We start from the raw sequence: 26,260 nt of genomic DNA, 5'->3' as shown, positions 1-26,260 counted from the left end.
TCGATTTGATGGTTTGGAAAATTTTAACCTAGAGAGATAGTGAGAGCTTCAAAGGTTTCTTAGGATCTACTTTAGCTTGATGAGGAGTTGAAAGAGAAGTCAACCGAGATATATGAGAACTACGACTAGATTGAGATAGAAATTTGGAGTGATAGTTGATTCAAAGAGTGATTTCGAACTTTGGTTGAGAGGAATCAAGAGAGAGATGAAGAACTCGATTTTGTTCTCTGAATAGGGAATAAAATTCAGATATCTAGAATTTCTAGATATGTTATATATAGGAGGGTTAGTTGGGAAACAAAAATTTGAAAAAGTTAGGAAACACAAAGGAACCTGACATGTTTGGAACATGTCAAGCCGGGTCCGACCTATGCTCGGACCTTGACCGTGACTTTTTTTGGTTTGACCGAGACCAGTCAAAGGGTCCCTTGACCAAGTTTGACTTAGGTCCTTCGAGTTTGACTCGGGCCTTTTGGACCTTGACCCGAGTGGGAGGTTTTGACCTTTCTTCTTCTTCCGACTTTAGCATATTTTTTCCGAAAGTGACCCGGGCCATCCGAAAGCCCAAAACGGAGTTTTTCCAAAACGATTTAGAAATCTTTTAGGATAAAACCAAAACGAGCCATTAGTCCGAATTTTACGAAAACTAGACTTTAGGCCCGTTAGACATAGAGATGTCGGTAGTATCTCCCGAATAGCTATTTAGAACGTAGCAAACCTAGGTTAGACTTTAGGAAGCGAATCTCATGCATACTTTGGTGTTTTATGAATGTCATATTATTATGTAAGTGTGAATGTGAATGCGGGTTCTAGTATGGCCATAAAAATGTTTTATTCTTGTTTTTAAGCACGGATGGGTGCCCGTTTGTATTAATTAATTTAATTTCAAGTTTTATACGATCTGCGTATCGTTAAGTCTTGTAATTAGAGTTAAGGGTCCAATAGAGTCCATTGAAGAGCCAAAGGATGAGATCGAGGTTCGAGTGGAAGAATTCAATGGAGGTTCGAGGATGGAGATCCAGGCGAACGGAGGCGAAACAAGAAGTTACCTATGAAGATTAGATCTTTTTAGGTTAGGGGCCATACTAGGATCATGTCTGCTTGATTTATTTTCTTGCACGCATTTACTTATTTATTTACGTTTTCTGTCATGGATAATTACGTTAGAGTTCACAGTAACGTATGCATGATAAAAACGTAAAAATCCCCAAAAAGAATTTTAAGTAACGCCTACACAGATTAAGACACTTGTTGAGCCCTTGTTCATCGATGGTGGGTTGGCCTTCGCAGGGTGCCATCTTTTACCTCGGGACAATACGGGTAGATCTATAGAAGAGGTCTACGCGTCTTAACTGGTTATTCTTAGCGAGTCAGCAAAAGGGTTTTGGATTTCGAGGCAAAAGGATGAATTTAACACATAAGTGTTATTCATCAACCAAGAGTCATAGGAGTATGACCAGTAAAGAGTTACTCACCCAGGAGGACGGAGTTAAGGGCAGTGCCATAGTACGCTTAACTTCGTAAGAATGGGGTCTTGGAATCATATTATTCAAACGGGGGACGGTTTTCATTGAATAATATGGCAAAAACGAATTTTTTGCAATGATAATAAGTTTTAGGATTTTGCTTTTTCTTTTAATGTATTGTAAATATAACTTTTAGGAAATAGTTTTCAAACCTTCGTTTGTTCCTTGAGAAGGAATTAAACGAAAGTTATTTTCTAGATTGGTAAAAGAATCTGAGAAACGTTCTCGAATTCGAAACAAGGAAAGGTCCGAGAATATCCCCTCCAAATGTTCACTACCACTTCAAACGACTTAGGATATGATTATCCGAAAAGTCTTTTGTGAAACATCCATAAAATTCTTCTCTCTCGAGGAGATTAATAATATGGATGTGTACACAACCATTCGACAACTTAAGGAAAAGTTCCACTAGATATCGTGAATGGGGAGGTTGGTACCTCTAAGAAAGTCATCTTGAAGAGAACATTGAGGAATAATGATTCTAAGAAGCAAGTTCTTGAGATTCATAACCCAAAGGAATATAAGAAAGAGTTCTTATGATTCAAAAAGGTGAAAGGGTCAGTCTTTCTAAAGCAATGGCTAGGCCATTCAAGAAAACTACCCCGAGTACCTGGAAGACAAAAGAAACGGAATTACGAATTCCGATTCTTGTATCTTAGTTAACTAAGTTAATCTAGCAAGTACCGTAGACTCCCTTCATCAGGTGTTTAAGACCGGATGTGCCGCTCAGTGGGAGCTCAAGGGAATTACATACTTGACTAAAAGGAGAAAGATCCAAAAGGGAGCAGAAGCAAGTAATTGCTAAGGATGCTGAAAGGGATCAAAGGTTTCTTTTAGACACTAATCTAGGTAGAACTTATTAAGAGTTATTATGTTCTTCTAGAAACATCAAATGTTTTAAAACAGTGTTCAATTGACAAAAAGGTTCTTAGAGAACCAAAAGCGTTAACAATGATACTACAGGCTATAATCAAAGGATTCAAGCCGGTCAATTCTGGTTTTGTCATTGCGTCTAATTGACATAAGACACATGAGGAAGATCCAATTGTATGAACTTCAGAGTCAGAATGATTTAGTATCATAAGACACATGTGAATAATGTTCAAAAGGACATTTGACAAGGTCACTTCTTCAAAAAGGAGAAATGGCTAATGAACTAATAGTCCTCATATATCCAGATGTATGGAAAACTATTGGTACACTGACTAGAGTTAACCCGAATCCACTTGACGGAATATAAGTCATTCGATTGGATCGAGATGATAAATATTTGAGTCTAGAAATTTGACGACCATCAAAATAGTTGAGAAATAGTTTCTCACCTTGCTCCACAAACACATCATATGGGTGATGAGTCCAGTGGGAGTCATCGAACATGTTAGACATGAATCGATCAATGATGGGTTTAAGCCAATCTTCTGAACACTTTCTGGGATACATTCTCAAATACGGTCGTTCATCCTAACTAACCACATTTCGTCAGTAGCTGAAAAGACACCATAAGAGTATGGGTTTTGGAATGGTTTCAAAAGATCGTCTTTTCTTAAGGTCTAAAGATATGAAACGTAAACGGTTTCCGAGAACCAAGTTTGCATATCAGACAAAATATTTCTTTACGGGATAAGGAAATATATCCGTTCGGTCTGAAGGAGATGTCCTTCTGAAATAGTGCCCTTCGAACAAGTGAGCAATGCGATCAATTTGTCAGCTAGGATATCGATGACCTAATCGTGAAAGATCATTCAGTCCGGTCCAATTAGGGGTCGTAGTGCCTTGCTAGAGGCCGACTACGATCGTCGGATCACTTCGGTGATTCGCGGCTAACATAAACCGGATCCTACAACGGGTTACACATAAGAGGGGTAACTTGATCGGAGAGAGTTGACTAGATGGAGCTGGAATATAGATGGATATGATCCAGTCTGATAGTGCCCAAAAGATTGAAAGAATCGGGCTCGAGAGAGAAGCCCGAAATAGTGCAAAAGCCACTTGGTGGGTGCCTAGAGCACACCCGGTTAGGGGCACCCCTAGCCTGGCCGTGTGGGAGCAAGGGGGCTGGACATATCAGCCTTAGTGGGCCTGATATGGCCGGCCATGACACTCACAGAAGCCCATTAGGGTTTTGGGTCAGAAGGGTTGTGACAGTTTATCTTTTCTGGGACTCTTATTGAAACCTGATAGGATTATGATTCTAATTAGGGTTTCTCTATATAAGGGTCATTAGAGAATAGAAAAGATGATGGAGAAATTCCAAGAGAGAAATTATACATCTCTCTCTCTCTCTCTCTCTCTCAATATACAGCTTATGGAGAGAGAGGAGTTTAGAGAGATACTCCTATTCTATCAACCTAGTCAAGAAGAAGGGTTCTTCTCAACCTTCCATTGATTTCTTAGCACTCATCCAGGAAGGGAGATCAAGTCAACTTACTCGGTGTCTCAAGTAGAGGAGCGACACTTGGAGCTCTATGATCTTGCATGCGATTGGAAAGGTTCGAGAGAAAAACGCCTAAAGGTTAGTATTCCCTATTCTAGTTCATTGTTATTTCTTACACATGATCTTGGGAAACCTAGTGTTAACATATAGATGTTGAGATTCCGCTTAGAACACTAGGAATAAGTTAGTAATGTGTATTAGATACCTACGAAACCCAACAACTTGAGGGATCCAAATGAATCTGACATATCTAGACTCCTAGCACTTGGTGAGTCACAAGGATTTCTTGGGATGTTAGGGAGTATTGAGAGTATGCATTGGGAATGGAGTAAATGTCCTGCGGCATGGCATGGAACCTACACTGGCCATGTCAAAACTCCAACTATTATCCTAGAAGCAGTTGCGTCGTCAGATCTCCATATATGGCATTCATTTTTTGGGATGCCTGGATCATGCAATGACATTAATGTCCTTGAGCGTTCACCGGTTTTTTATAAATTGTTAGCGGGTGAGAGTCCCCCGGTTAATTGTGTAGTTAATGGCACACAATATGATACGGGTTACTCCCTCCGTCCCGATTTGTTTGACCTTTTAGAAAATCCAACTTATTAAGGATTTTCATTTTATTGCTTGCTAACTAAATGTGTTTTCCAAATTTACCCATAGTTACTTTAGAGTATTACAATAAATTCTATATTGGAAGTAGTGTAGAACCTTATAAAAGTGAGGGTAGATTTGGAAATGATAACAAAATTAGTAATAAATGAGTGTTATTTAGAGTAAGTGTACAAACATTTTGGGACTTCCTTTAAGGGAATAAGACCCAAACAAAATGGGACGGAGGGAGTATTATCTTGCTGATGGGATATACCCTTCATGGAGTACATTAATCAAAACTTTTTCTAATCCATGTGCCCCGAAAGAAGCATACTTTGCCAAAAGACAAGAATCGGTACGAAAAGATGTTGAACGAGCTTTTGTACTGCAAGCTCGATGGGGAATTATTCGAGGGCCATCACGTTGGTGGGATGTAAAGACAATGAGTGATATCATGAAGGCGTGTATCATCATGTATAACATGATTATTGAAGACGAAGGACCAAATGCTGCAAAGGTTGTCGATGGATGTGAAATTGGTCCGATACATTGCAGAGAAACTTTATCGGACGAATTACTTGACCGTATGAATCGAGATAGAAGCAATGACATCCACACCCGGTTGAAGGCAGATCTTGTTGAACACGTGTGAAATACGAGAGCTAACGACATCGAATATATTATTTTAAGTTTAAGTTTTTTAAGTTTTTGAATTAATGTGTTGGATTAGTTTAAGCTTTTTAATGAATTTTAAGTTTTTAAATTAATGAGTTGTTTTTATTTTGTTTTAAAAAAAATAATAATAACCGTTGGATGTTTCCAACGGTGGGACCACATCCCCCAACATGATCGTTGGGAGCTCCCCAACGGTCTGTTAGGGATGTTCAGCCGGCCCCTAATAAGGGTCGGCTGGAGTTGGACCCCTTCAGACCGGGGGACTGGGCCCTTAATTCAAATTAAGGGCCTCAGCCCCCTCCCCCTTAGACTTGCTCTAAGATGGTCTTAAAGGTTTTTACATGGGCCTTCAGACCTAAGATGTCTTTGTGATGATAGCGGGAACACTCTAATAGTCTAATGAAATATTCAAGGAAAAACTCTAAAAATCTAAGGTGTAAAGTGTCTATTAAGATTTTTTTTCTTAATGAGTGACAAATTAGAAACACTAAACTCTTTCTTTTGTTTTCAGTACAGAAATCTAAAATAATTCTATTTTATACTCAATCCGTTTAAGGAAAAAATAGTTAAAAATAGTGTTTAAGGTTTAAATTTTAAAATCAGCTGTCCGAGATCCTTAGGACATACTCTAAATTTAGAGTGTCATTAACACTCTAAGATCTAGAATTTGAGTGCCCAGGTGGAGATGCTCTTATAGATGTTATTTGATTCATGATATATATAGTATGTAATGATGTAGTGACGCTTGAGTCCTTATTTGTCCAAATTTTCTGAGGTACATAATTTTGAGTTTTTTTTTTTGACATTTTTTGTTTCTTCCACCACCAATAGTTCTTCAGTTTTTTTCAAATCTTTCTCCTCCGACCACCATCACCACCATCTCTGGCCACCATAATTTTTTTTGACTTTTACCTCACTCAGACGCTCCCAACGTGAAGTTTGCTTCCCGTGTTTCTCTATCTGAAATTATTAGAGAGAGAAACTAAGCTGTAAGTAAATTTGTTGACGCAAAGAGTAATATATCATCAAGCAAACAAAAAGAAAATGGACGATTATACGAGGGAGATGATGGATCTCAAAACCCTTGTCACTCGAACCCTAGAAAAGAAAGGTGTCCTTGCAAAAATTAGGGTAATCCCTCTAATTAACTTGTTTATTACATTTATACTTGCTTCAATTCTCTCAAGTTTCATTTCAATTTCAAATCTCTGTTCAAATGGGTAAGCAAGTGGGGTTAATGGGTAAGTTAGTAGGATTTATGGTGGGAGTTTTAGGAAGTATAGGTTGATTTAGTGAAATTTTAAGCTTAAGGTTAGATTTATAAACTGTAATCTTGAAGTTAGTGTCTTTTTACCTAAACCAGATTAGTTATGGGCTTATGGCATGATTAAGGAGCTTCACAATAAAACATTTGATCTCCTTTTCATACGAAATCTTGTCTTCATGCTCAGTTACTTATAGATCAAGGGCATACAACTCTAAATCTGATGAAAATTTGTATGGTCATAAAATAACTTTGGATCCTTTAGAGGGTAATCCTTTTTCGTTTTTCTATCGGAGGTTTTTTTTTCTATCGGAGGTTGTATTATCTTTCACATTATACAGCATTGAACCCCGTTTTATGAAAACGAGTACTTGATAGAGAAACCTCCAAGCCATTCCAATTGTCTAAGGTCAGTAAGGAGGGACACTATCCGTTACAGACTGAATAAAATTTCAAATATAGACCAACACCCATTTTCTGTAAACAATGTGTAAATGGGAAGTATATAGTATTTGTTAGCGTTAAATTATTAGCTTGTATTCCGGTTTTATCTCTTTGGAGGTTATCTTCGCTGTCAAGATTGTGAACCTCTGTTTATGATCCATAATTATACTTTTTTGTTGAATCGTTTTCGGAATACGGGTTGGGGAAATGGGAATGATACTCAGGTGAAAGCAGTTTGAGTATAACCTATTTAGGGGAGGGACACCCATAGATCTTGTTAGACCTTGCGGCACATGTATATGTATATAAGTCATCTTAATGGCTTGAAAGGATTTTATTTTTATTTGTCCTAAGGTCAGGATGGTTTTACAGAGGGTCAAGAATCTCACCTTGAAAGATCGAACCCCCATCTCATCTATGGAAAGCGTAACACGAAATCATCTCACTTAGTTGCCAGAACCAACCCCATATTTAGTGGAATCGGGGCCTCGACCACGAGGGAATTTCTTCTTTCTTTTTATCCCAGCTTGATTTTCTTTAAAAAATGACTTCCTTCCGCTTACAAGCACTTTCCCCCGGCAAACCTGCCAACCACGTACCTCCGTAAGCACCTACACACGCATCACACAAAAAGAATCTGCCAAAAATGCACATCGACACGTCGCGATTTAGGTTGATTCTGGATCCCGATTTTATGGGGTCTGCGGAGGATTTGGGATTGAGGGACTGTCCAGCCAAAAGATTTAGTTGTATAAGGACTCCCCCACCCTCATCTCGCTATAGACGCCCACTTACAGCCAAATTTTGTGGGGTTTCATGAGGGGGGGGGGGTTATAGAATTTCCCCTTCTTTTCTTATTTATATTGACTTTTAAGGCACCCCCTAAATCTCAACCTCCCTGAAGGGTATCCCTCACCAATTTAGTAGAGTTTAGAATTTAAAATTCAACCCCCAAATTGTTGGCAATGGCCTTCCAAATTGCAAAAACTGGTACCATTAAATTGAATGAAACAACAACAAAGGTAAAAATAGTAAAGAATAGTCAACACTTGGTTGTCCAAGTGGTAGTTTGTGTTTGACATAAATTCCAAACTCCTAGAGATCTCAGGTTTGATTATCATAAGAGGTGAAATTCGTAGTTATTGAATTTGGGTTATTCAAGGTATGAATAATAAGTTTGTTGGCCTTTAGGCCTCTTTCATTCGTAATTTAATTTCGGCGTTTATCGTGTTTATCACATCTTAATGATGCATCAATGCAATGTAATGACTAATGGAAATCGCAGTCCATATTAAAAAAAAAAAGTAGTAAAGAATATAAATTAGCGAAAAAGAGATTTAGAGAAAACTATATTTAGAGTGATTTGTTAGGAAACAACTTATTTAACAGAAGTTATAGTGGTTGTATGATAGTTGTGGTTTTCCAAAACTGAAGATTGTTACTATCTGAAACATTCTATTGTTTGCAAAGCGTTATAAAAACCTTTCCGTCATTATAAAATTTAGTGATAAATAATTGCTCTGACTAAGTTTGATAAAATTTGACAATACTTTTTGTTGTTTTAATGATTTCTTTTGACATTAATTAAATAGTTTAAAGAAAGAAAATACATAAGGTGTTTTTCCTTCCTCGCGTGCTACCAGGGGCGGAACCAGGATTTTTAGCTAGCCGGGGCAAGCTTAAGCATGATATATTAAAGAAAAAATTTATTTTAGGGTCTATTGTAGAAGCTGGTGAAATTTGAAGGTCTTTTTTGTGAGTTACTCATACTAGAAGGGCAAAACAAGAATTGTTCTGAAGAAGGGTGGTTAATGGAGGCGCCTTTCACAGTTATAGGGAGCGTCTTTAACAATTCCCAAAGAGGAGCAGAAAAAATAAAAGTGCTTGCACTAGGAGTTGAGCTCCCGACCTTTGGCGCCCAAGGTGAAGCCTTAACCATTGGGCTGTTAGCCCAGATGTGTTATATCTTCACAAGAAAACATAAATTGGCGCCAGGGCCACTGCCTAGGCTGGTCTTCACATAGGTCCGCCTCTGCGTGCTACTATGTTAACATGAATCTACGGGGGTTTGGAGAGTTTTGGGAAGTATAATGTAATCCAAAATATGAAACTGATTTAGAAAAGAAGAAAATAAAAGTAATTTTTTATTATTATTATTATTATTATTATTATTATTATCAGGCTCGTGTAGTGGGGGGGCTATTTATCATACAAATTCTTAAGCGTCACAAAGTACTAAGGTTGTGTTTGTTTTTTTAAATGTGTCTGAATATGAATTGGTTGAATCTGAATCGGCTGAACTGAATTGACTGAATCTGAAATTAGCTGAATTATTTGTCAATTGGATGTTTGTTTTCTAAAATCTGAATTAGTGGGTCTGAATTAAAATTTGACAATTATACCCTTCAGTTATATGTAACACCAAACAGACCCTAGTTTTTTTTTGCCCTAATGAAAACCTAGGGTTTTCATCTTGTGTTAAATAATCAGTTTCTCTCTGCCTCTTTCTCTCTCTGCCGGAACTCTCTTGCCAAAAACCACTGTCGAAAATACTCGCCGGATCTCTCTCTCTATCTCTTTCAATGAAGGGTCGAAAGCCTAAGCAAGCCAGATCTGTCGAGGGCTCATAGATCTTTATCGAAGAAACACAAACGTATGGTGTTATGCTAAGGTGATGTTGTGGTCTGGTGATGGGGATTTTGGTGGTGGTTATGCGTGGTGGTGATATGTTTTGTGGGTTGTGTTGTAGTTTGCCGGTGGTGGTGGGTTGTGTTGTTCTATGCCGGTGGTGGTGGGTTGTGTTGTTGTGTGCCGGTGGTGGTGGGTTGTGTTGTCTGTCGACGGTGGTGGTTCGGTCTGCCATGGTGATGGTTCTGTTTACCGGTTGTGGTGGTGGTGGTTTGCTATGTGGTGGTGGTTTGCTATGTGGTGGTGGTTTGCTATGTGGTGGTGGTTTGCTATGTGGTGGTGGGTTCTGTGGTTCTGTCGGTGGTGGTGGGTTCTGTGGTTCTGTCAGTGGTGGTGGTCCGGTCTGCCGTGGTGATGGTTTGGGTTGCCGGTGGTGGTTTGGGTTGGTGGTGGGACAAATTTTTCTATTTAGAAAAATGTAAGGACAAAAAAGTCATTTGATGTAATTCAGAAATTTGCTCACTTTTTCAGACTTGTTTTGAAGTCTGAAATATCTGGCTTCTTTTTCAGTCAATTCAGACATTGGTTCAATTCAGTCAAGTTTTCAGATTTCCTTAAAATCAAATACAAACATCTGAAATCTGAATGGGGTCCAATTCAGATTTCAGATCTGAAAAAATAAAAAAACAAACACAACCTAAGACTGAGAAGTTGTACTGGAATCGATGAACAACACGAGCAGCTTAGTGAATAAGTTCTTATATTACCCATAAGAGGTTTTGGGTTTAATTCCCCTTCTCTCTTTTTCTTTCTTCTTCTGTCTCTTTTCTTTCTCTCTTTACTCTCTCCAGCAAAAGAGAGGGAACCCCTTCCATTTTCCATTTCACACCACTAAAGTCTTTCCATTTACTCAATTTTTCATGCCCTCTATCAAAAGTAGATGTCCAAAACACCGGCCAAATAAAGACAACAGACTAGGCGGTTTTCCCCGATCGTAGGCTGAACTTGGACGAGTCAGACCTGCATGGCCTAGCCCGTTTGAAATCAGTAGAGCCAATTTATATTTGCCCAAGTCTTTTTACCCCCAACTAAAAGTGGACGCCCAAAACACTGCCCAACAAAAAAAAAAAACAAGAGATTGAACAGTTTTTTGTTGGATTCTTTTCATTCTGCATCCCACATTAAATACAACAATCTATCAATTTTATCCAACACAATTTGTGTACAACATGACTGCATGACTCAAAAAATATGTAAAATCACTTTCTTGTACCAAACTGAAGTGCTTTACTGTGGCCCCCAACATCATGAGGCTTGGCACTGGTCATTAAGTTTGGGGGACCTCCATGTGAATTGCTGTTTTGAGCACAAAAAGGGCCCAAAGAGAATCCATGTCACATCCTCTCTTTATTGATTCACCACCACCTATAGAATAGACCCACTAGAATACTAGGTGATAACCAAATATGTAGGCTTCACCATTGTGTATACGTTTTGACATGTTTAAGTGGAGTTACTCCTTTAACAAAAAAAAAAAAAAAGTGGAGTTACTCGGATTTTACCCTAATCCTCCGTCACCTGAATTGTTTTTATTACTCCGATTATAGACCAACTTGTTTAGATGGAGCAGAAAATAGGGTGAAAAAGTTTAGAACATCAACTAAAGCTTTGAATTGATAAAGAATTCCGTTTCGGAGAAAAAAAATAGAAATTGATCGAATTAATTGAGTGATTAAAACTTATAGAGAAATCTCTTCTCCTAACCCTACATGACCGAGATGATAAACACTTTCTCTTTCTACATCTGGCACCAAGTACTCCAGACATAATTCGATGAGAGTTATTGCCCGTCATGTATCAACTTTGACTACTTAAAGAAGTGTTAGTCCGATTTCTTTTTAGCTAGTCAAAGTATTGGCTTTGGACATCGGATCCAAGTAGGAAAGTGGTTTCTCTTTATGTGTGAATTTTTACCAACACCCCTCTCCCACAATGATGAACAAAATAGCTTTTCTCTTGGACTCTCAAAATAATACAAAGTCAATATAGGACAATTTAGTTAGTTATTTAGTTTATCTGTAAACTACATCTACTCTGTCTTTATTTTTCTAAAGAATCTGGTAGGACAATCATAGAAGTTGCAAAAATTAGACTACCAACTTTGAACGTTCAAATTCCACCAAATTAGTTATAGGATCTTTCAAGTCCTATTTGTTGGAAAATGGAGTTCCACCAAACTTAGGTGGTCTTTTGTTTTTTCTCTAACTTTCCAGGATATTTTCATCTAGTCCGTATGAATGATTGACTTAAACTAATCGTGAGTTTATTTGAACCATATAAAATATATTTATAATAAAAGTTTGTTGTCTCAAAAAACAGAAATTACGTTCACTCATTTTAAGATCTTCAAACATTTTTGGGTAGTCTTTTAATGTTCCCTCTTGTTTATATGATTGTAGTTAGTAAGAGAGGGACTAGTCGTGTAGAAAATAAAATAAAAGATGCGAAACTAGAAATGAAATGAGATCAAACAGTATAAAAACACACAATAACAATCATTATAACGATCAATTGTTTACAATAGGTTGTTTCACAAGTTGATGAGTCTTTGAGATTCATGATTCTACATGTTCATGAGTCCAACTTTTTTTTAAGGCATCTTCAAAATTATTATTTTAATAAATCGTTTTCTCGAGAGGGGAATGCTAAGTGTACAAAGGAGTTTTGACAAAATCCTTGACTTGATGAGTCACGTGGGTAAATGAATGGTCTAGATTAACATCAGATCTTGAAAATACTTTGTTTTTCAGTAAAAGTTAATCATTAAGTCAAATATTTTGTCATTCTGACACGATCTTCAAGATTTGGTCGCTAGTTAGTTCTTTGTAGTTCCCTTTCAACAAAAAAAAAAGAATAAGAGAGGTTGCAACAGAGGAAAAAAAAAAAAATTTAAATAAAATAAGAAAGAGGTGAGGAGATTGAGACAATGAGGACAAAAGGCATGTTATTCTTAAAGGTATATATTTATAATTAGTTCATCCTCAATTCCGCCCGGGTGTTACGCTAATACTTGTCCCATGTCATGCCTTGTGAAGGAAGAAGATCTCATTTTTATGATTTTTCCTTTTACTTTTCTTCCATTATGGTTTGTGTCCCAATGGGACATATTCAAAAGCTTTCTAACGTAGAGCGTTTTATCTACGAAGACATATCCTCTAAACTACATAAATGCCACCATTCGTGAGACCCCGCTTCAATGGTGGATTTCAGGATTTACTGAGGGTTGAACATGGTCGTGGTTGAGAATTCGGGGGTTCGGTGTCAAATTTTAGTTGGGCCCTCCTACCCCCCTTCTATAATCAAACGTAAAATCTAGAATTTTATGTGAAGTTCCACACGTCATCCGCTCATTCAATCGCTTTTGTGTCTGTCAGGAGTTGTGGCTGTCTTTTTCATCTCACACAATCTTATAATTTAAAGAGTTATATATGATAATGAAGGTTCAGAGAGAAATATTTGTGCGATGAAAAGAATGAGAGTTCTAGAGAGGAGAGCAAAAATAGAGAATAAAGAGAAAGTTCTGTGTTACAAAGTAATGTAGAAGCGATAAAAATTGTAGAAATATCATTTCACAAGAGAGGGAGAGAATTGCGATAGTTAAAGAAGAGTTTTGTGAGCCTTATTGACTTAATTGATTACATGAATTAATAAAGTATGATAAAATAGACTATAAAAGTGAGAGATAAGAGATAAGAAATCTATAGCATTGACCTAATAGTGTGGTCTTTTACCAAAAAACAATAAAAGGGGCTTGCAGCTGTACTTAAACCAGATACCTCGTGCGCTTGAGACGAACATTGTGCCAAGTGAGCTGCTTCTCATTTAACACTAAAATCTATAACCTTATTTCTTTAATACAGGCGATACATGGCCAAAACTTAAAAAAGAGGCCGTTGTGGTGGGGGGACGGCGGCACTCCCCACCACACGGCCTTGGGTTTGAAGTCTTATCTATTCTAGATAATTTTGGAAAGCAAATTTAGTTGTTCTTATTTACAAAAATAAAATAAAAATAACAAAATAAAAAGAAGAAAGTGTTTGGGTCAAAATTTATCTTATTGGTAACAGTTAGAATGATGAGACTGCTACGTTGAATCTTGTTTTTACTCATCTCGATCTGGTGAACCAGATTCCGTAAACAACATAGAGGAAGAATGAAGGGAATATCTAATCGAGGCAACCACATTAGTTTCGGTAGATATGCTCTTCAAGCACTTGAACCCGCTTGGATCACATCTAGACAAACAGAAGCAGGGAGACGAAGGGCGAAACCTTCAAAGAACTCAAAAACTTGTTTGATGCGCAAGACAGTTAGATTGTCCTTGTAGTTAAAGTATTGAATATTGAGTAAACTCAAGTTATGCAGTTGTGACTTACTCGATCTCTTTTCGCTTTGAGACGAATTAATTACCTTTATAGGCTTCTTCAACCGAGTACAAGGAGGCGGTGTTGGTGAGGCGACTAGAATTTACCGTGTTGGATTGAAACTGTTATTTTTTAGTCTAAGATATTATGATTTTTATTTGGGATTATCCTGTATATTTGATATTTAGGAGTTCGTTTGTTCAAGGATTAGTGATAGATTACATTTCCGAGTTTGTAGATTCTTTAGAGCAAGTCCAATGTGGGGTTCGGGCTCCGAATTTTGGAAGTAACTGAATTTTGGGAGCCCCGGGGCTTTGTCTCAATTCCAACATCAGGCTCCCAAATCCTAAATATGTGTATGTGTGGTGTACGTGTGTGGGATTGTGTTTCAATTTTCAAGAACACTATTTTACGAGACGTCAAGAATTTGTAAGAAAAGATGTTGAACGAGCCTTTGGTGTATTGCAAGCTCGTTTTGCTATTATCCGAGAACCGACACGTATTTGGGATGTAGAACACTGGGTTATATCATGAAGGCATGTATTATATTGCATAACATGATAATCGAAAATGAAGGACCTAATGCAACTAATGATTTTGATGGAAGTATTTAGAAGAAGTGCGTGTTGGGAGAAATGTTGTCAAAGAAATGTTTGATCATTTTGGCCGAGTTAGAAACAAAGATTTTCATACACAATTAAGGGTAGATCTTGTAGAGCACTCGTGGAATACTAAAGATCGCAACGACTAACGGAACTATTATCATTATTTTACTTATTTTTCTGTATTTCGATTATATGTTTGTGGAGGAGTTATTATGTATTCGGTTTTCAATCAATGAAGTGTTATTTAAAAAAAAATTAATGAAATTATGTTTTAAAAAAAATTACATTAAAAAAGATTTACATTTAAAAAAAAAATTAAACATATCTTTACATTTAAACAAAAGAAAAATAAATAAAAAATGGGTGGGAGACCCACCCCAAATTGTCATTGGGAGTTCCCAACGACTCTCTTTGGGGGTCGGGAGCCCCCCCAGCCCGGGCTCCCGGGTTGGGAGGCATGGGCTGGGGGCTGGCCTCCCAAAATTTGAATTTTGGGAGCGCAACCCCCATACATTGGATTTGCCCTTAGCAGATGTTTCATTCCCCTATTGAAAGACTTTTAAAGCCAAATTAGTACTTAAGATCCTCACAGACTATGATCTTTGATAAGATTTTGCGATTAAGTCGGTAAAGCATTAGCATGCTTTTACCCCCCATGTTTTTGGGATTGAGGTATTAACCTTACTTACGCGGACCTCCTGGTCTTCTTTCAAATCCTACGACAGATCTGGTTGTATTTGAGTAGGGTTATGGCTTAGACACTTAAGATGATCGTATCGGCCCCCTTAATTTTGGACTTGAGTGGCAAACTTCTTTCTAATCAACCACATACGGGTTGACCCGTTAGACTTTTGCTCTTCTCTTAACTTATTGACTTCATTAAACTGATGACCAATTTTTGTATCATCAGAAAGAGAGATAGAGAGAAAACAATCGAGAGAAGATATAAAATAAGATAGAAAGAAAAGTATTACATAGGTAAATTGTAAAGATAAATTCTTACAAAAATTCTGGTAAAATCTTTAAAATGTGTTGTAGAATTTTACCAGAATTTTTGTAAGAAAAACTAATTTAAGAGAAAAGAAACAAAAAAAATAATAACTAATAAAAATCTCTTTCCCTCTCAATAAACTTTAACAATAAATTTCGTAACATTTGGTTGATACAAGTGTTAGTGCTTTAGGGCACGGGATATACGCTAGTGTCTATTAATAAGTAACAGATTATTTTATTTTAACAAAAAATAAATTAAAACATTATTTGTGAGAAATTTCATATCTTTATGTGGGAAAAAAAATGAATGTCAATCAATTAGATACTAGCAACAATGTGAGCTTCGAAGACATTAGGGAGCTACTCTTAATATTGTTGTGAATAAGGTGAGAGACCATCTTGGATTTATCATTACTAGTAGAATAAAATCCATATAATAAAACAGAAGGGAAAACGATGACTGAGACAAACATCCTTTTTTAATAAAGGATATTGTCTAGAAGCCTTTCTCAAAATTTAAAATATAGTCTTTCGTAGAAATAAAGTTACATATTTAATAAACAATAATCGTTTCTTTTTTAGAAATAAAATAACTAATTTAAGAAAAAAATAATCGTTTCCTTCTTAGAAATAAAATAACTAATTTAAGGAAACAATAATCATTTCCTTCTTAGAATAAATTTCAACGGTTAAGGAAGGAAATTAAAATCTCTCTCTCTCTATGAAATAATAACTAATTTAAGAGAAAAGAAACAAAAAAATAATAACTAATAAAAATCTCTCGTTCTCTCAATAAAATATAACAATAAATTTCGTAACATTTGATTGATACAAGTGTCTGTGCCCTAGGGCACAGGATGTACCCTATTAAATACAATAAAACAGAAGGGAAAACGATGACTGGGACAAACATCATTTTTTAATAAACGATATTGTGTAGATGCCATTCTCAAAATTTAAAATACAGTCCTTCATAGAAAAAAAGTTACCTATTTAAAAAATAATAATCTTATCCTTCTTAGAAATAAAATAACTAATTTAAGAAAAAAAAGAAACAAAATAAATTTCAAAAGTTAAAAAAAGAAATTAAAATCTGTCTCTCAATAAAATAATAACTAATTTAAGAGAAAAGAAACAAAAAAATAATAACTAATAAAAATCTCTCTCCCTCTCAATAAAATTTAACAATAAATTTCGTAACATTTGGTTGATACAAATGTCAGTGCCTTAGGGTACGGGATACACCCTAGTGTCAATTAATAAGTAACAGATTATTTTATTTCAACAAAAAGTAAATTAAAACATTATTTTAGTGGGAGTGATTTGTGAAAAATTTCATATCTTTATGTGGAAAAAAATGAATGTCAATCAATTAGATACTAGTAACAATGTGAGCTTCCAAAACATTAGGAGCTACTCCTAATATTGTTGTGAATAAGGTGAGACACCATCTTAGATTTATCATTACTAGGAGAATAAAATAAAATAAAACAAAACACAACATTGGCCTTCAATGGAAGGGTTCCCAAAATGAATGGAATGGAGGGTGGTAAATCTGCAAAGAGTCAACAATGAGATGGCGCTTTCATAGTTTAAGAAACAAAAGAGTAACCAACCATCAATTGAAAAATAGACGTGGGTAGGTAGGTCCATGAGAAACTACTTAGGGTTTTATTAAGATTTAAGCAAAGCCGTTTAGAATAAATAATGACTTCCTTAATACTTGTTTGTTTTTAGAGAGAGATAGAGAGAGAGAGAGAGAGATAGAGAGAGAGAGAGAGAGATAGAGAGAGAGAGAGAGTTTTAGAATTTAGAGAGAGAGAGAGAGAGAGAGAGAGAGAGAGAGAGAGATTGGCGTCTTTTGCTTTTTTCCTTTTTAAAAGCAGACATCTTTCCTTCTCTCCTCTCTCTCTCTTATTCCCTCTCCCTTTTTTTAGAATTCTCTTCCCCATTCTTAATCTCATCTCTTAACCACCAAACCTTCTTCTCCCTCTCTCTCTCTCTGGACATCCTGAATCTTTGATCATTTGAAACCCTCTCTTCATCAATATTTTAAATGATCTGTAAGTTCAAAAAAAAAAAAAAAATTACTTTCTTTTTAGCTTCTACTTACTCTTTTGAATTCTTTATACTCTTTTTTGTTTAAATTTAATCTTTTTTCTCATTTATAAAATTAGGGTTGTAACTAGAATGCTTGTTTGAGCTTCATCTTATTAAGATCTTAGCTCAAATGTTGTTTTTCTTCATATAAAATCTGTACTTTTTTTTTTTTTTGCTATTTGTTGACTATTTATAATTTTGGTAAAGTTGAGGTTCAAATTGTACAAAAACTGTAGGAAGATAATAGAAATACTTTAGTGCTTACTGTAGTGAACTAGAATTTTAGGTTAATTTCTGGACATAAGCTATACTACTTTATGCATTTAAATTAAGAATTTAGATACAAAGTATGAAACTTTAGTTTGGGAGTTGAATTTCCTAGTTCTCTTTCTATCCTCATTAAATGGATAAAACCCCAAGTATCAATTTTTTTTTCACAGTTTTTATGCTTTTGTTTGATTCTATTATACTGCTGTTAAATTTTCATCACCAAAATTATAGATATGGTAATGCCCCAATTTAGTATGTGCCAAATGGCGGCATTTCGAAGTAAAAGTTTAAGATTCAAGGACGAAATTGATGTTTGTTAACTTGTTAGGCTACTAGATCATTTGGCACTAGGACCCTGTACATTAAATTGGGGTGCATAGACTTTCTTTAGCAGAAAAAGCAATCTTAAGTTGATTTTATGACTGAACTATTATGATTTTAGTCTGACCCCCCTTGATGTTAAAATCATGCTTATGTGGCAAAGTTGGTAGTTTGAGAAGGGTCTCGACTCGATCTGCTGATATTTTTCTGCTTTGTGCTTCGGGCAGTTAAGTGCTCAAGTGACAGTGTTGCATGCCTCAAATGAGGAACCTCCTAGGTGATTTTGTTGGTTTTTATCGGAAAACTTGGAGTAGTATTTTGTTGTTTTTACTTGCTTCTTTTTTTTTTGTTCTTGAAATCATTATATTTGTAAATAGTAATGTATACATTAGTTAGAAATTAAGGGTTCTCTTTTCATAAAAAGCGTTTGTGCGAGACTCAGAGAATTCTGGGAGGAAACCAGGATTCTAACTCGAGAGGGGCAATATATGAATAAAAGTTGATTTTTTAAAATCTGTTTCTTACATACTATGTTGAATTTTGATTGACACTTCTCTTATGTTCGTATTTTCCCACAACAGAAATGATGATACAAAGATTATATTTGGTGACGATAACGTCATTATGTTGCAGATTTTAGAGAAAACTATGTCCTTTGATGATTGGTTCAATAGGATGGTCTGATCTGAGTTTGAATACGTTGGTTTAAGACATAATAGGACTTTTGTATAGCGAGGACCCTTAGCATGAATCTTCTATACATTGTTTAGATTTTAATTATTATTGTCATTATTTTAACTTTGCTGAAAGTTATATGTTATTTCCTTTGGTTATCATGATCAGTAGAGAGGTCTCAGTTCGGATTGATGACGAGAGTAAGTCGTGATTTTGGAGACACGATGCAGAAAGACGTGTTTTTATCAGTTTCGGCTGACGTGAGCTTTGCCTCAAATAAGTTCCCTAACTATAAATTAGGGGCCGATAATAAAATTGTAGAGCCGAAAGAAGAACCTAAGGTGCCATCAGTGAAGGATCTTATTGCACGGGAGACTGCCCAACTGATAGAGCAGCAAAAACGTATGTCCGTTCGTGACCTTGCCAGTAAATTTGAGAAGGGGTTAGCTGCAGCTGCAAAGTTGTCAGATGAGGTTTGTGCTTGCTTAAATTGTGTTAATATATGGATTTTAATTTTCTTTTGTTTGTAGTCTGTTATATTTTGATTTCTTAGGATTCATAGCTGTTTGTTTCAAAAAAGAATTAGTAGCAGTTCAATGCTCGAACTACGAAATCAAGCATCTTTTCTTATATGAGCAACCATCCTTGTTTCTTTTTCTTTCCTCTCCCAGACGGGAATACAACTTTTGGAAAGGAATAGGAGTCATGGTCTTTAACAAAAAAAAAAAGGAGTCATGGGACCAATACGTGATAATCTCAAGTACAAGTCTGTTTGAATTTCAGGCTAAAATTAGAGAGGCAGCTTCATTGGAAAAACACGTCCTCTTGAAGAAGCTTAGAGATGCACTCGAATCCTTGAGAGGACGTGTGGCCGGGCGTAACAAGGATGATGTTGATGAGGCTATCTCTATGGTAAGTTTGGTGGGTTTATGTGTTTTTCTTCCTCTTCAGTCTATCTTTGATATTACCTCATATGTTAGACATTTAGTTTCGGTATTAAAATTATGGCGACTTCCTGAAGGTAGAAGCTTTAGCCGTTCAATTGACTCAAGGAGAGGGAGAACTACTTCAAGAGAAGTCAGAAGTGAAAAAGCTGGCAAATTTTTTGAAGAAGGTAATCCTATCGTTAGTAGAATATATTCTAAGAAATGATTTGATGTTGGATACTTCTTTCAGTACATATACTGACAAGTGACAATACCTGAAGACCTGAACCCTCCAAGCATTATCTCTCAAGCAAATAACTGCATGCTCATAATAGTTTTTAACTTGTAGACTATTGCTTCCATATAAAACAGATCCTATTGGGTGCAATTAAGTTGCTTGTGGATCTCTATCTGGAGGTTATTTGTAGTATCTTCTCTTGTCTAATAATAAGACAATTAGACAACTATGTCTTCAAAGATCATTTTGAGATGGGTGAATGGTGCTTATAGACTCTAGTGCTATTACTTATTAGCTAGAGCCATAATCTCTAAGTGTCTGAACTCTTTCACTATTGAAATCTGTTGTTAGTCAGATCTATTTTGCGCGATAATTTGAATGAAAATTGAGTAAACACTGATTAGTTTTCTTTATTGACCATGGTAGCATAAAGTAGAGACCTAGCTGCATACCAAACTTGAAGGCCACTGAATTAGAGGATAAGTTGGCAATCCAACTTACTCAATAGTTAGTTAGTGCAGGACAACAAAAAGGTGCATAAACTATGACATATATGCACAAGAAGATGATAAACAACTTCGTAAAATTTAAGAGTGAGCTATATTATGAAACTTCTTAATCAAAACCATAACTTGAAGTTTATTTTATGTGTCGATCATGAATTTGGTGTCCTAAAACCACACCACTAAGGAAGGATTTACGAGGTCAAGTGCTCCAATCATGTAGCAGTAGTACTCTAATGACCTTCTATACTCTTCATAATTTCGGGGAAGCAAAATATAAGCCATGTAATGAAGCTGCCCAAGTGACCGGTGGATGAGTTAGATTGTTTGATCAATTTCTGGTGTTTTGCTTTGCATGTCATGAAGTCAGTGTAAATTTATTTTTATTTTTTTTCAAATTTACGCTGAATTGGGTATCTATTGTATTTTACTTTCTGAACCTTCATTTTTCTGACGATGCTTTTACTGTTTTTACTTTTTCTTTCACAAATTTATATGTATATGTTTGCTTTCTTTTGCTGGATGGACATCATCATTTTAGGCTTCTGAAGATGCCAAAAAACTTGTTGGTGAGGAAAGAGCTCTGGCTCGTGCTGAAATTGAGAGTGCACGAGCAGCAGTTCAGAGGGTTGAAGAGGCCCTCCAGGAACAAGAAAAGATTTCTAGTACAGTTGGGGGTCAGGTTGGTATGATTAGTTTTTCCTCTTTCTTCTTTTTCTTCTTTTTTGTCTCTTCACTTCATCTTACATTTGTATTTGAATAGGATCGTGAAGAATTATTGAAGGAAGTTCAAGAAGCTAGAAGAATCAAAATGCTACATCAACCAAGCAAGGTATGCTTCTTTTTTGCCGGTTTAATTTTAGTAAGATATCATACAAACTCTAACCTTTCTTACTCGAGTAGCGAAAATGTAGAAAATATGAATGTATTTCTTTGTTTAACTAAATCATGATGGCTCGCAGCATAGTGTAAAACTGTAAATGTGTAAACTGTAAAGATAATAGTGATAAACCTGTTTGATCGTGCCTGCATATTAACAGAGTATGAAAAGCTTAACACCTTCACCCGCCCACATCATTTGAATCCTAACTAGCTTGAATAAGAAGTTCACTATTAAACCTCTTGTTGCACACTTGATAATGTCACTCGTGTAACTACATGCCTAAAATGGGAACCTGTAGTGTTCTTAAAATACAAGCTTTGTCCATGTTCACATGTAAAAGAAGAAACAGTTTAATGTACCACCACTGAAAATGCATTTTCACTCTATGGATAATTTAATTGCATAGGACCAAAAATTAAACCAACTTGTTAACATTCTTTTCCATCAAGAGCCTGTTTCAAATTGGGAAAAAAATCAGCATTTTGCGATGCATTTACTACTGCCAATTATCTTTTGAACGAGGAACCAGTTTCGTTAACGCAATTTGTTAACTCCAAAAGTTCTTTGCTTACTTTTATGTTACATTTTGGCAACATTATATTTCTAGTTATCCCTTTGAATGGGGATTCATATTCTTGAGAAGATGTACATTTTGATTATATTGTGGTTAGAGTACTTGAACTTACATTTGTTACGACATGTTCATTAGGTAATGGACATGGAACACGAGCTTAGAGCATTGAGGATTCAAGTTGCTGAGAAATCCAAATACTCACTTCAACTTCGTAAAGAGGTTTGTTAGTATTTGTATTTTGTCCTACTTCGAGTAGATTCTGCTACTTACTATATTTCAATCACATTGTATTTGCATATTATTTTCATGTCATATTTTGGTTAAATTAACTGTCTTTTGATCACTTTTCCATCATGTAATTGTTGGATTTGTTAGAGCATGCCAATTTTCTGCTGCAAGTATGTTCATTGTTACGTTGTCTTTCACCTTTCAGCTGGCATTGAGCAAGAAGCTTGAAGAAAACAAATCCCGTGTTTATGACTTAGATGGTTCTGAAACTTTAGGTTCCTGTCTGAGGATCACACCTTGCACAGCTAATTCTCCAGACCCGTCTATATATTCTATTCAGTGGTATCGTGTCTCTTCTGATGGTGACAAAAAGGAAGTTATTTCAGGTACCTTATCCTTTCGATATTGTTCTTTACTCTTACAGATCTGTGATTCTAGGAAGTGGTGTATTTTTTTCCCACTCTATGAATCTGAATCAAGTGGACCCAAAATCAATCTAAATCAGTCATTCAGACGAGTCAGAGATCCAACTTAGAGAAAAAATAAACACATGTACTGGCTTCAAATTTGTTCATTAAAATATTTTAGCCATTGTTTGTTTATAGTCGTTTTTCGTTAGTCAGAAATTCCTCAAGTCTTTTGTCTGAGAGGAATGCCTAACCTCCTAGAGGCTTTTGTTTAGGGCTTGAACATAATTATTTTTTTAATTTAATCAAAGTATCAAAAAAAAAAGAAATTCCTCAAGTGATTATGGGAGTTTGACCCACACGTCTCAGAAAGCAATCAACTCCCCAAGTGATCTAATCAACCAAGTTTGACCACCAGACTACGCCTTGAGTAATTCTGTATTTTTGTGATTTGTGATGATGTAAAGAAGTCATGATTTCTTTTAAACTTCAAAAGTGTCAATTTAGTATTTTAATGTTAATTCTAACTTGTAATGTTGATTTACAATCAATTTTCAGATATTTTTGTTAATGAATGCTAATTTTAACTAGTAATCTTGATTTACAGTTGATTACATGGAATCTCTGCTGATGTGCTACCTGATAATATCTGATTTATGATACTAGAGTTTTTTTATAGTAGTATTACGGTAATTATGTGTTTTATGTTACATATATATATGACCTAGTAATTCTGTATGATCTTGAGTAGGCAGAGATAGTTGCTAGTCCTCACTTTCTTTCCAATAGTCTTGACACTTGTTTTCTCTTCCTGCTTGTTACGATATCAGGAGCCACAAAACTAGTGTATCCTCCCGAGCCTTTTGATGTTGGGCGGATGTTGGTAGCTGAAATTGTTTCAGATCAGCAAAGACTGTCAGTTTCAACTATCGGACCAATTGATCCAGGTTTCCGCCGTCCTCTTCTCTCTCTCTCTCTCTCTCTCTCTCTCTCTCTCTCTCTCTCTCTCTCTCTCTCTCTCTCTCTCTCTCTCACACACACACACACACACACACACTTCATACAACTAACAGTCTGATTCAATCATTTTTACAGCTCCCGGACTGGGAAACTATGTGGAAGCTCTTGTACGGAAACCTGAAACGGAGTTCAATGTATGGTTATTGTACATTATTAATATATCAATATTAATTATGACCTCTTCGCTCTTCCTATCTGGCAAGATGTTACCTAGAGAAATAAAACCCCTTCAGTTGTTTAATCACTGCAATTCTCTTCTCTCAGTGTAGCTTTTACATTGTTAGGTTTAGAATTTGGGTGATACTAGCTTTCCGTTTCGTCCGCTTTCTTAAAGAAAACATATATATATATATATATCAATTCTTGACAGCGCTAAACGTTTTCTTATCGCGTATCTTGTATTTGCTTTACAGGTAGTTGTAACTCAAATGAATGGACGAGATCATCCATCACATAATCTTCATGTGTTGCATGTAGGAAAGATGAGAATGAAACTCTGTAAAGGGAGGATTACGAAAGCTAAAGAATCTTATTCGTCTTCAATGCAGGTAACTTCCATGGGATCTGAATTTTTTATTTTGATCTTGTAAAGGAAAATTTTATTCGTCATCATCGAAGCATAAAACCCTAATGTTTGTTTATACAGCTCTGCGGAGTTAGAGGGGGTGGTAATGCAGCAGCTCAGGCATTGTTTTGGCAAGTAAAGAAGGGGCTCTCCTTTGTATTAGCATTCGAATCAGAACGAGAAAGGAATGCAGCTATTATGCTTGCTCGAAGATTCGCTTTCGACTGTAATGTAAGCATGTTTCCAAACTGTGATTTTGATAAACTAGAACCTTATGTTTTCTAATCTTAGATCAATCAACTATAATTTAGAATGTTGACCAACATTTGTGGTGGGTGGTGAGCAATAGTATGATTTTGCTTACCAACTCGTAGGTGAATGAAACCCGATAATGATTTTTAGACTATAGTTTTACTCAAAGGGTAGGCAAACTATTATCCGATAAGCAGGATGAAGATGGTAAATCACTTAACATCGCTTTACCTTATCAAAAGACACGAGATGGCAATTTGCATGAATGCTTCTACGTTTTATCAAGTTTCATTACTTCCTTACTCTTCGTGTTAGTTTTCTAACAAATTACTGAAAGACAAGATTTAAAATATTTTAGATTATGCTTGCTGGACCGGGCGATCGACCTTCTCTAAGAAACAAGTGATCAGGGTTCAATGCTTTTGTCCTATGAAAATTGTAAGTATTATACTGTGGTTTTCGATAATGTGTATTTGTATGATTCTAACAGTCTAGAGAGAAAAAAAAAAGTTAAAAAAAATGAAAAGGTTTGGGCTTTATGTTATCCTTTAGAGACTAGGTTTCACCATTCTAGTTGCATCCAAAATCAAGGCTTGTTTTTTTTTTTTCATTTGCTTCTATTTTTTGTTTGGATTTTGATTTGGTTGTTGTTGATAACAATGTCGCTGCGTTTTAAAAATGGCGTGGAATTAATGATTTATTGAGTGCTTAGATGATTTTGTGTTCTAAATGTTTCTCTATATCATTCTATCTGCACACTGAGTACTTCATCGCCTGCTAAGACGAGGATGGGTCTTCAGTAAGAGTTCTTCCTATTTGATCCGTTGTGATTGGCATGAAATTTCTCCACAAAATGAATAGTCTGGGCCTAAGCATGTAAATGGACAGGAATTTTATCCATAAAGATCTCATCTCAGGCTGATTGTATCCTAGTGAGGAATTCCTAGCCAGATGACGAAACTGAAACCATATTGACAATGGGTAGAGTTGATTTTTGTAGATGGTATCATAGTCGAGAATGATTACTCCAAGTGGTAGGACTTTGGCTTTTCCGAGTCATCTTGCAGCTAAAATCTTAACCTAGTTTTTTAGTCTCATAAGCACTCTGCTTAATATTATGCGCTTTGCCGTAGCTGTGGTGAAGAAACATTTCAGCCCCTTAAGACTCCGGTTTTTTTCCTCAATGTTTGGCTCTGATTACTCTTGATCAAATGGACCCGAAAATCAAACCCGAAGCAGCCGTTCAGAAGAGGTAGACATCGCGATCCAGACAAACAAATGTTACTCGGGGCAATTCAGTCTTCTAGTCAGATTATAGATCTCACTTAGAGTTGAGGATGAGTTATGTGAACCTGATGATCCTCACACTGATGGTCTGCCTAATGAAATTGATGATATACATGTCGAAGAAGATTACTTGAGTTTTGACTCATCGAGTGATGATATTGACGAGTATGACCCTAGCCATGACAAAGAAGCAAATGGGTCTGATTCTGAAGATGGACAAAGACCTACCATGGATGAGTTTGAATTTGTCTGAATTGCCAAGATATCATAACTGATGGTACTATATGGGAAAACATACATGAAGCAAGAAACTTTTGAGAAGATTTACTGTCAAAACCATTTTCAAATACAAATACTAAGAATGAAGATTATAGAATGCAAAATCAAATAGGTCAGAAAGCCAAACCCTCACCGCTTCACC

General features: G+C 36.0%; 2 protein-coding genes across 4 annotated transcripts; both read left to right on the top strand.

Annotated features, from left to right (window-relative positions):
• Window positions 1-4,792: 4,792 nt before the first annotated feature.
• On the top strand, window positions 4,793-5,209 carry LOC147566817 (uncharacterized). The gene has a single exon (XM_086655627.1). The coding sequence runs from the start codon at window positions 4,793-4,795 to the stop codon at window positions 5,207-5,209; it is 417 nt and encodes a 138-aa protein (XP_086511753.1).
• A 12,013-nt stretch (window positions 5,210-17,222) lies between these two features.
• SCAB1 (plectin-like protein) lies at window positions 17,223-25,282 on the top strand. Of its 3 annotated transcripts, none has more exons than XM_086653367.1 (13): window positions 17,223-17,653; window positions 19,125-19,429; window positions 19,740-19,868; window positions 19,978-20,070; window positions 21,165-21,305; window positions 21,387-21,455; window positions 22,216-22,299; window positions 22,514-22,694; window positions 23,546-23,662; window positions 23,811-23,869; window positions 24,149-24,283; window positions 24,382-24,531; window positions 24,911-25,282. In XM_086653367.1, the coding sequence occupies exons 1-13, from the start codon at window positions 17,647-17,649 to the stop codon at window positions 24,956-24,958; spliced, it is 1,518 nt and encodes a 505-aa protein (XP_086509493.1). In that variant the 5' UTR covers window positions 17,223-17,646; the 3' UTR covers window positions 24,959-25,282. The 3 variants fall into 3 exon arrangements, with proteins under 3 accessions (XP_086509493.1, XP_086509494.1, XP_086509495.1); XM_086653368.1 differs by having other exon boundaries at window positions 17,336-17,653; window positions 19,128-19,429; XM_086653369.1 differs by having other exon boundaries at window positions 17,454-17,653; window positions 18,509-19,429.
• The last annotated feature ends 978 nt before the right edge of the window (window positions 25,283-26,260 follow it).

The sequence above is a fragment of the Eschscholzia californica genome, unplaced genomic scaffold (assembly GCF_041429995.1).
Source record: "Eschscholzia californica isolate CP2 unplaced genomic scaffold, dmEscCali1.0.p SCAF_1, whole genome shotgun sequence".
NCBI lineage: Eukaryota > Viridiplantae > Streptophyta > Magnoliopsida > Ranunculales > Papaveraceae > Eschscholzia > Eschscholzia californica.
Note: the sequence above shows the minus strand (reverse complement) of the source record. Positions and strands in the feature narration are given on the sequence as shown.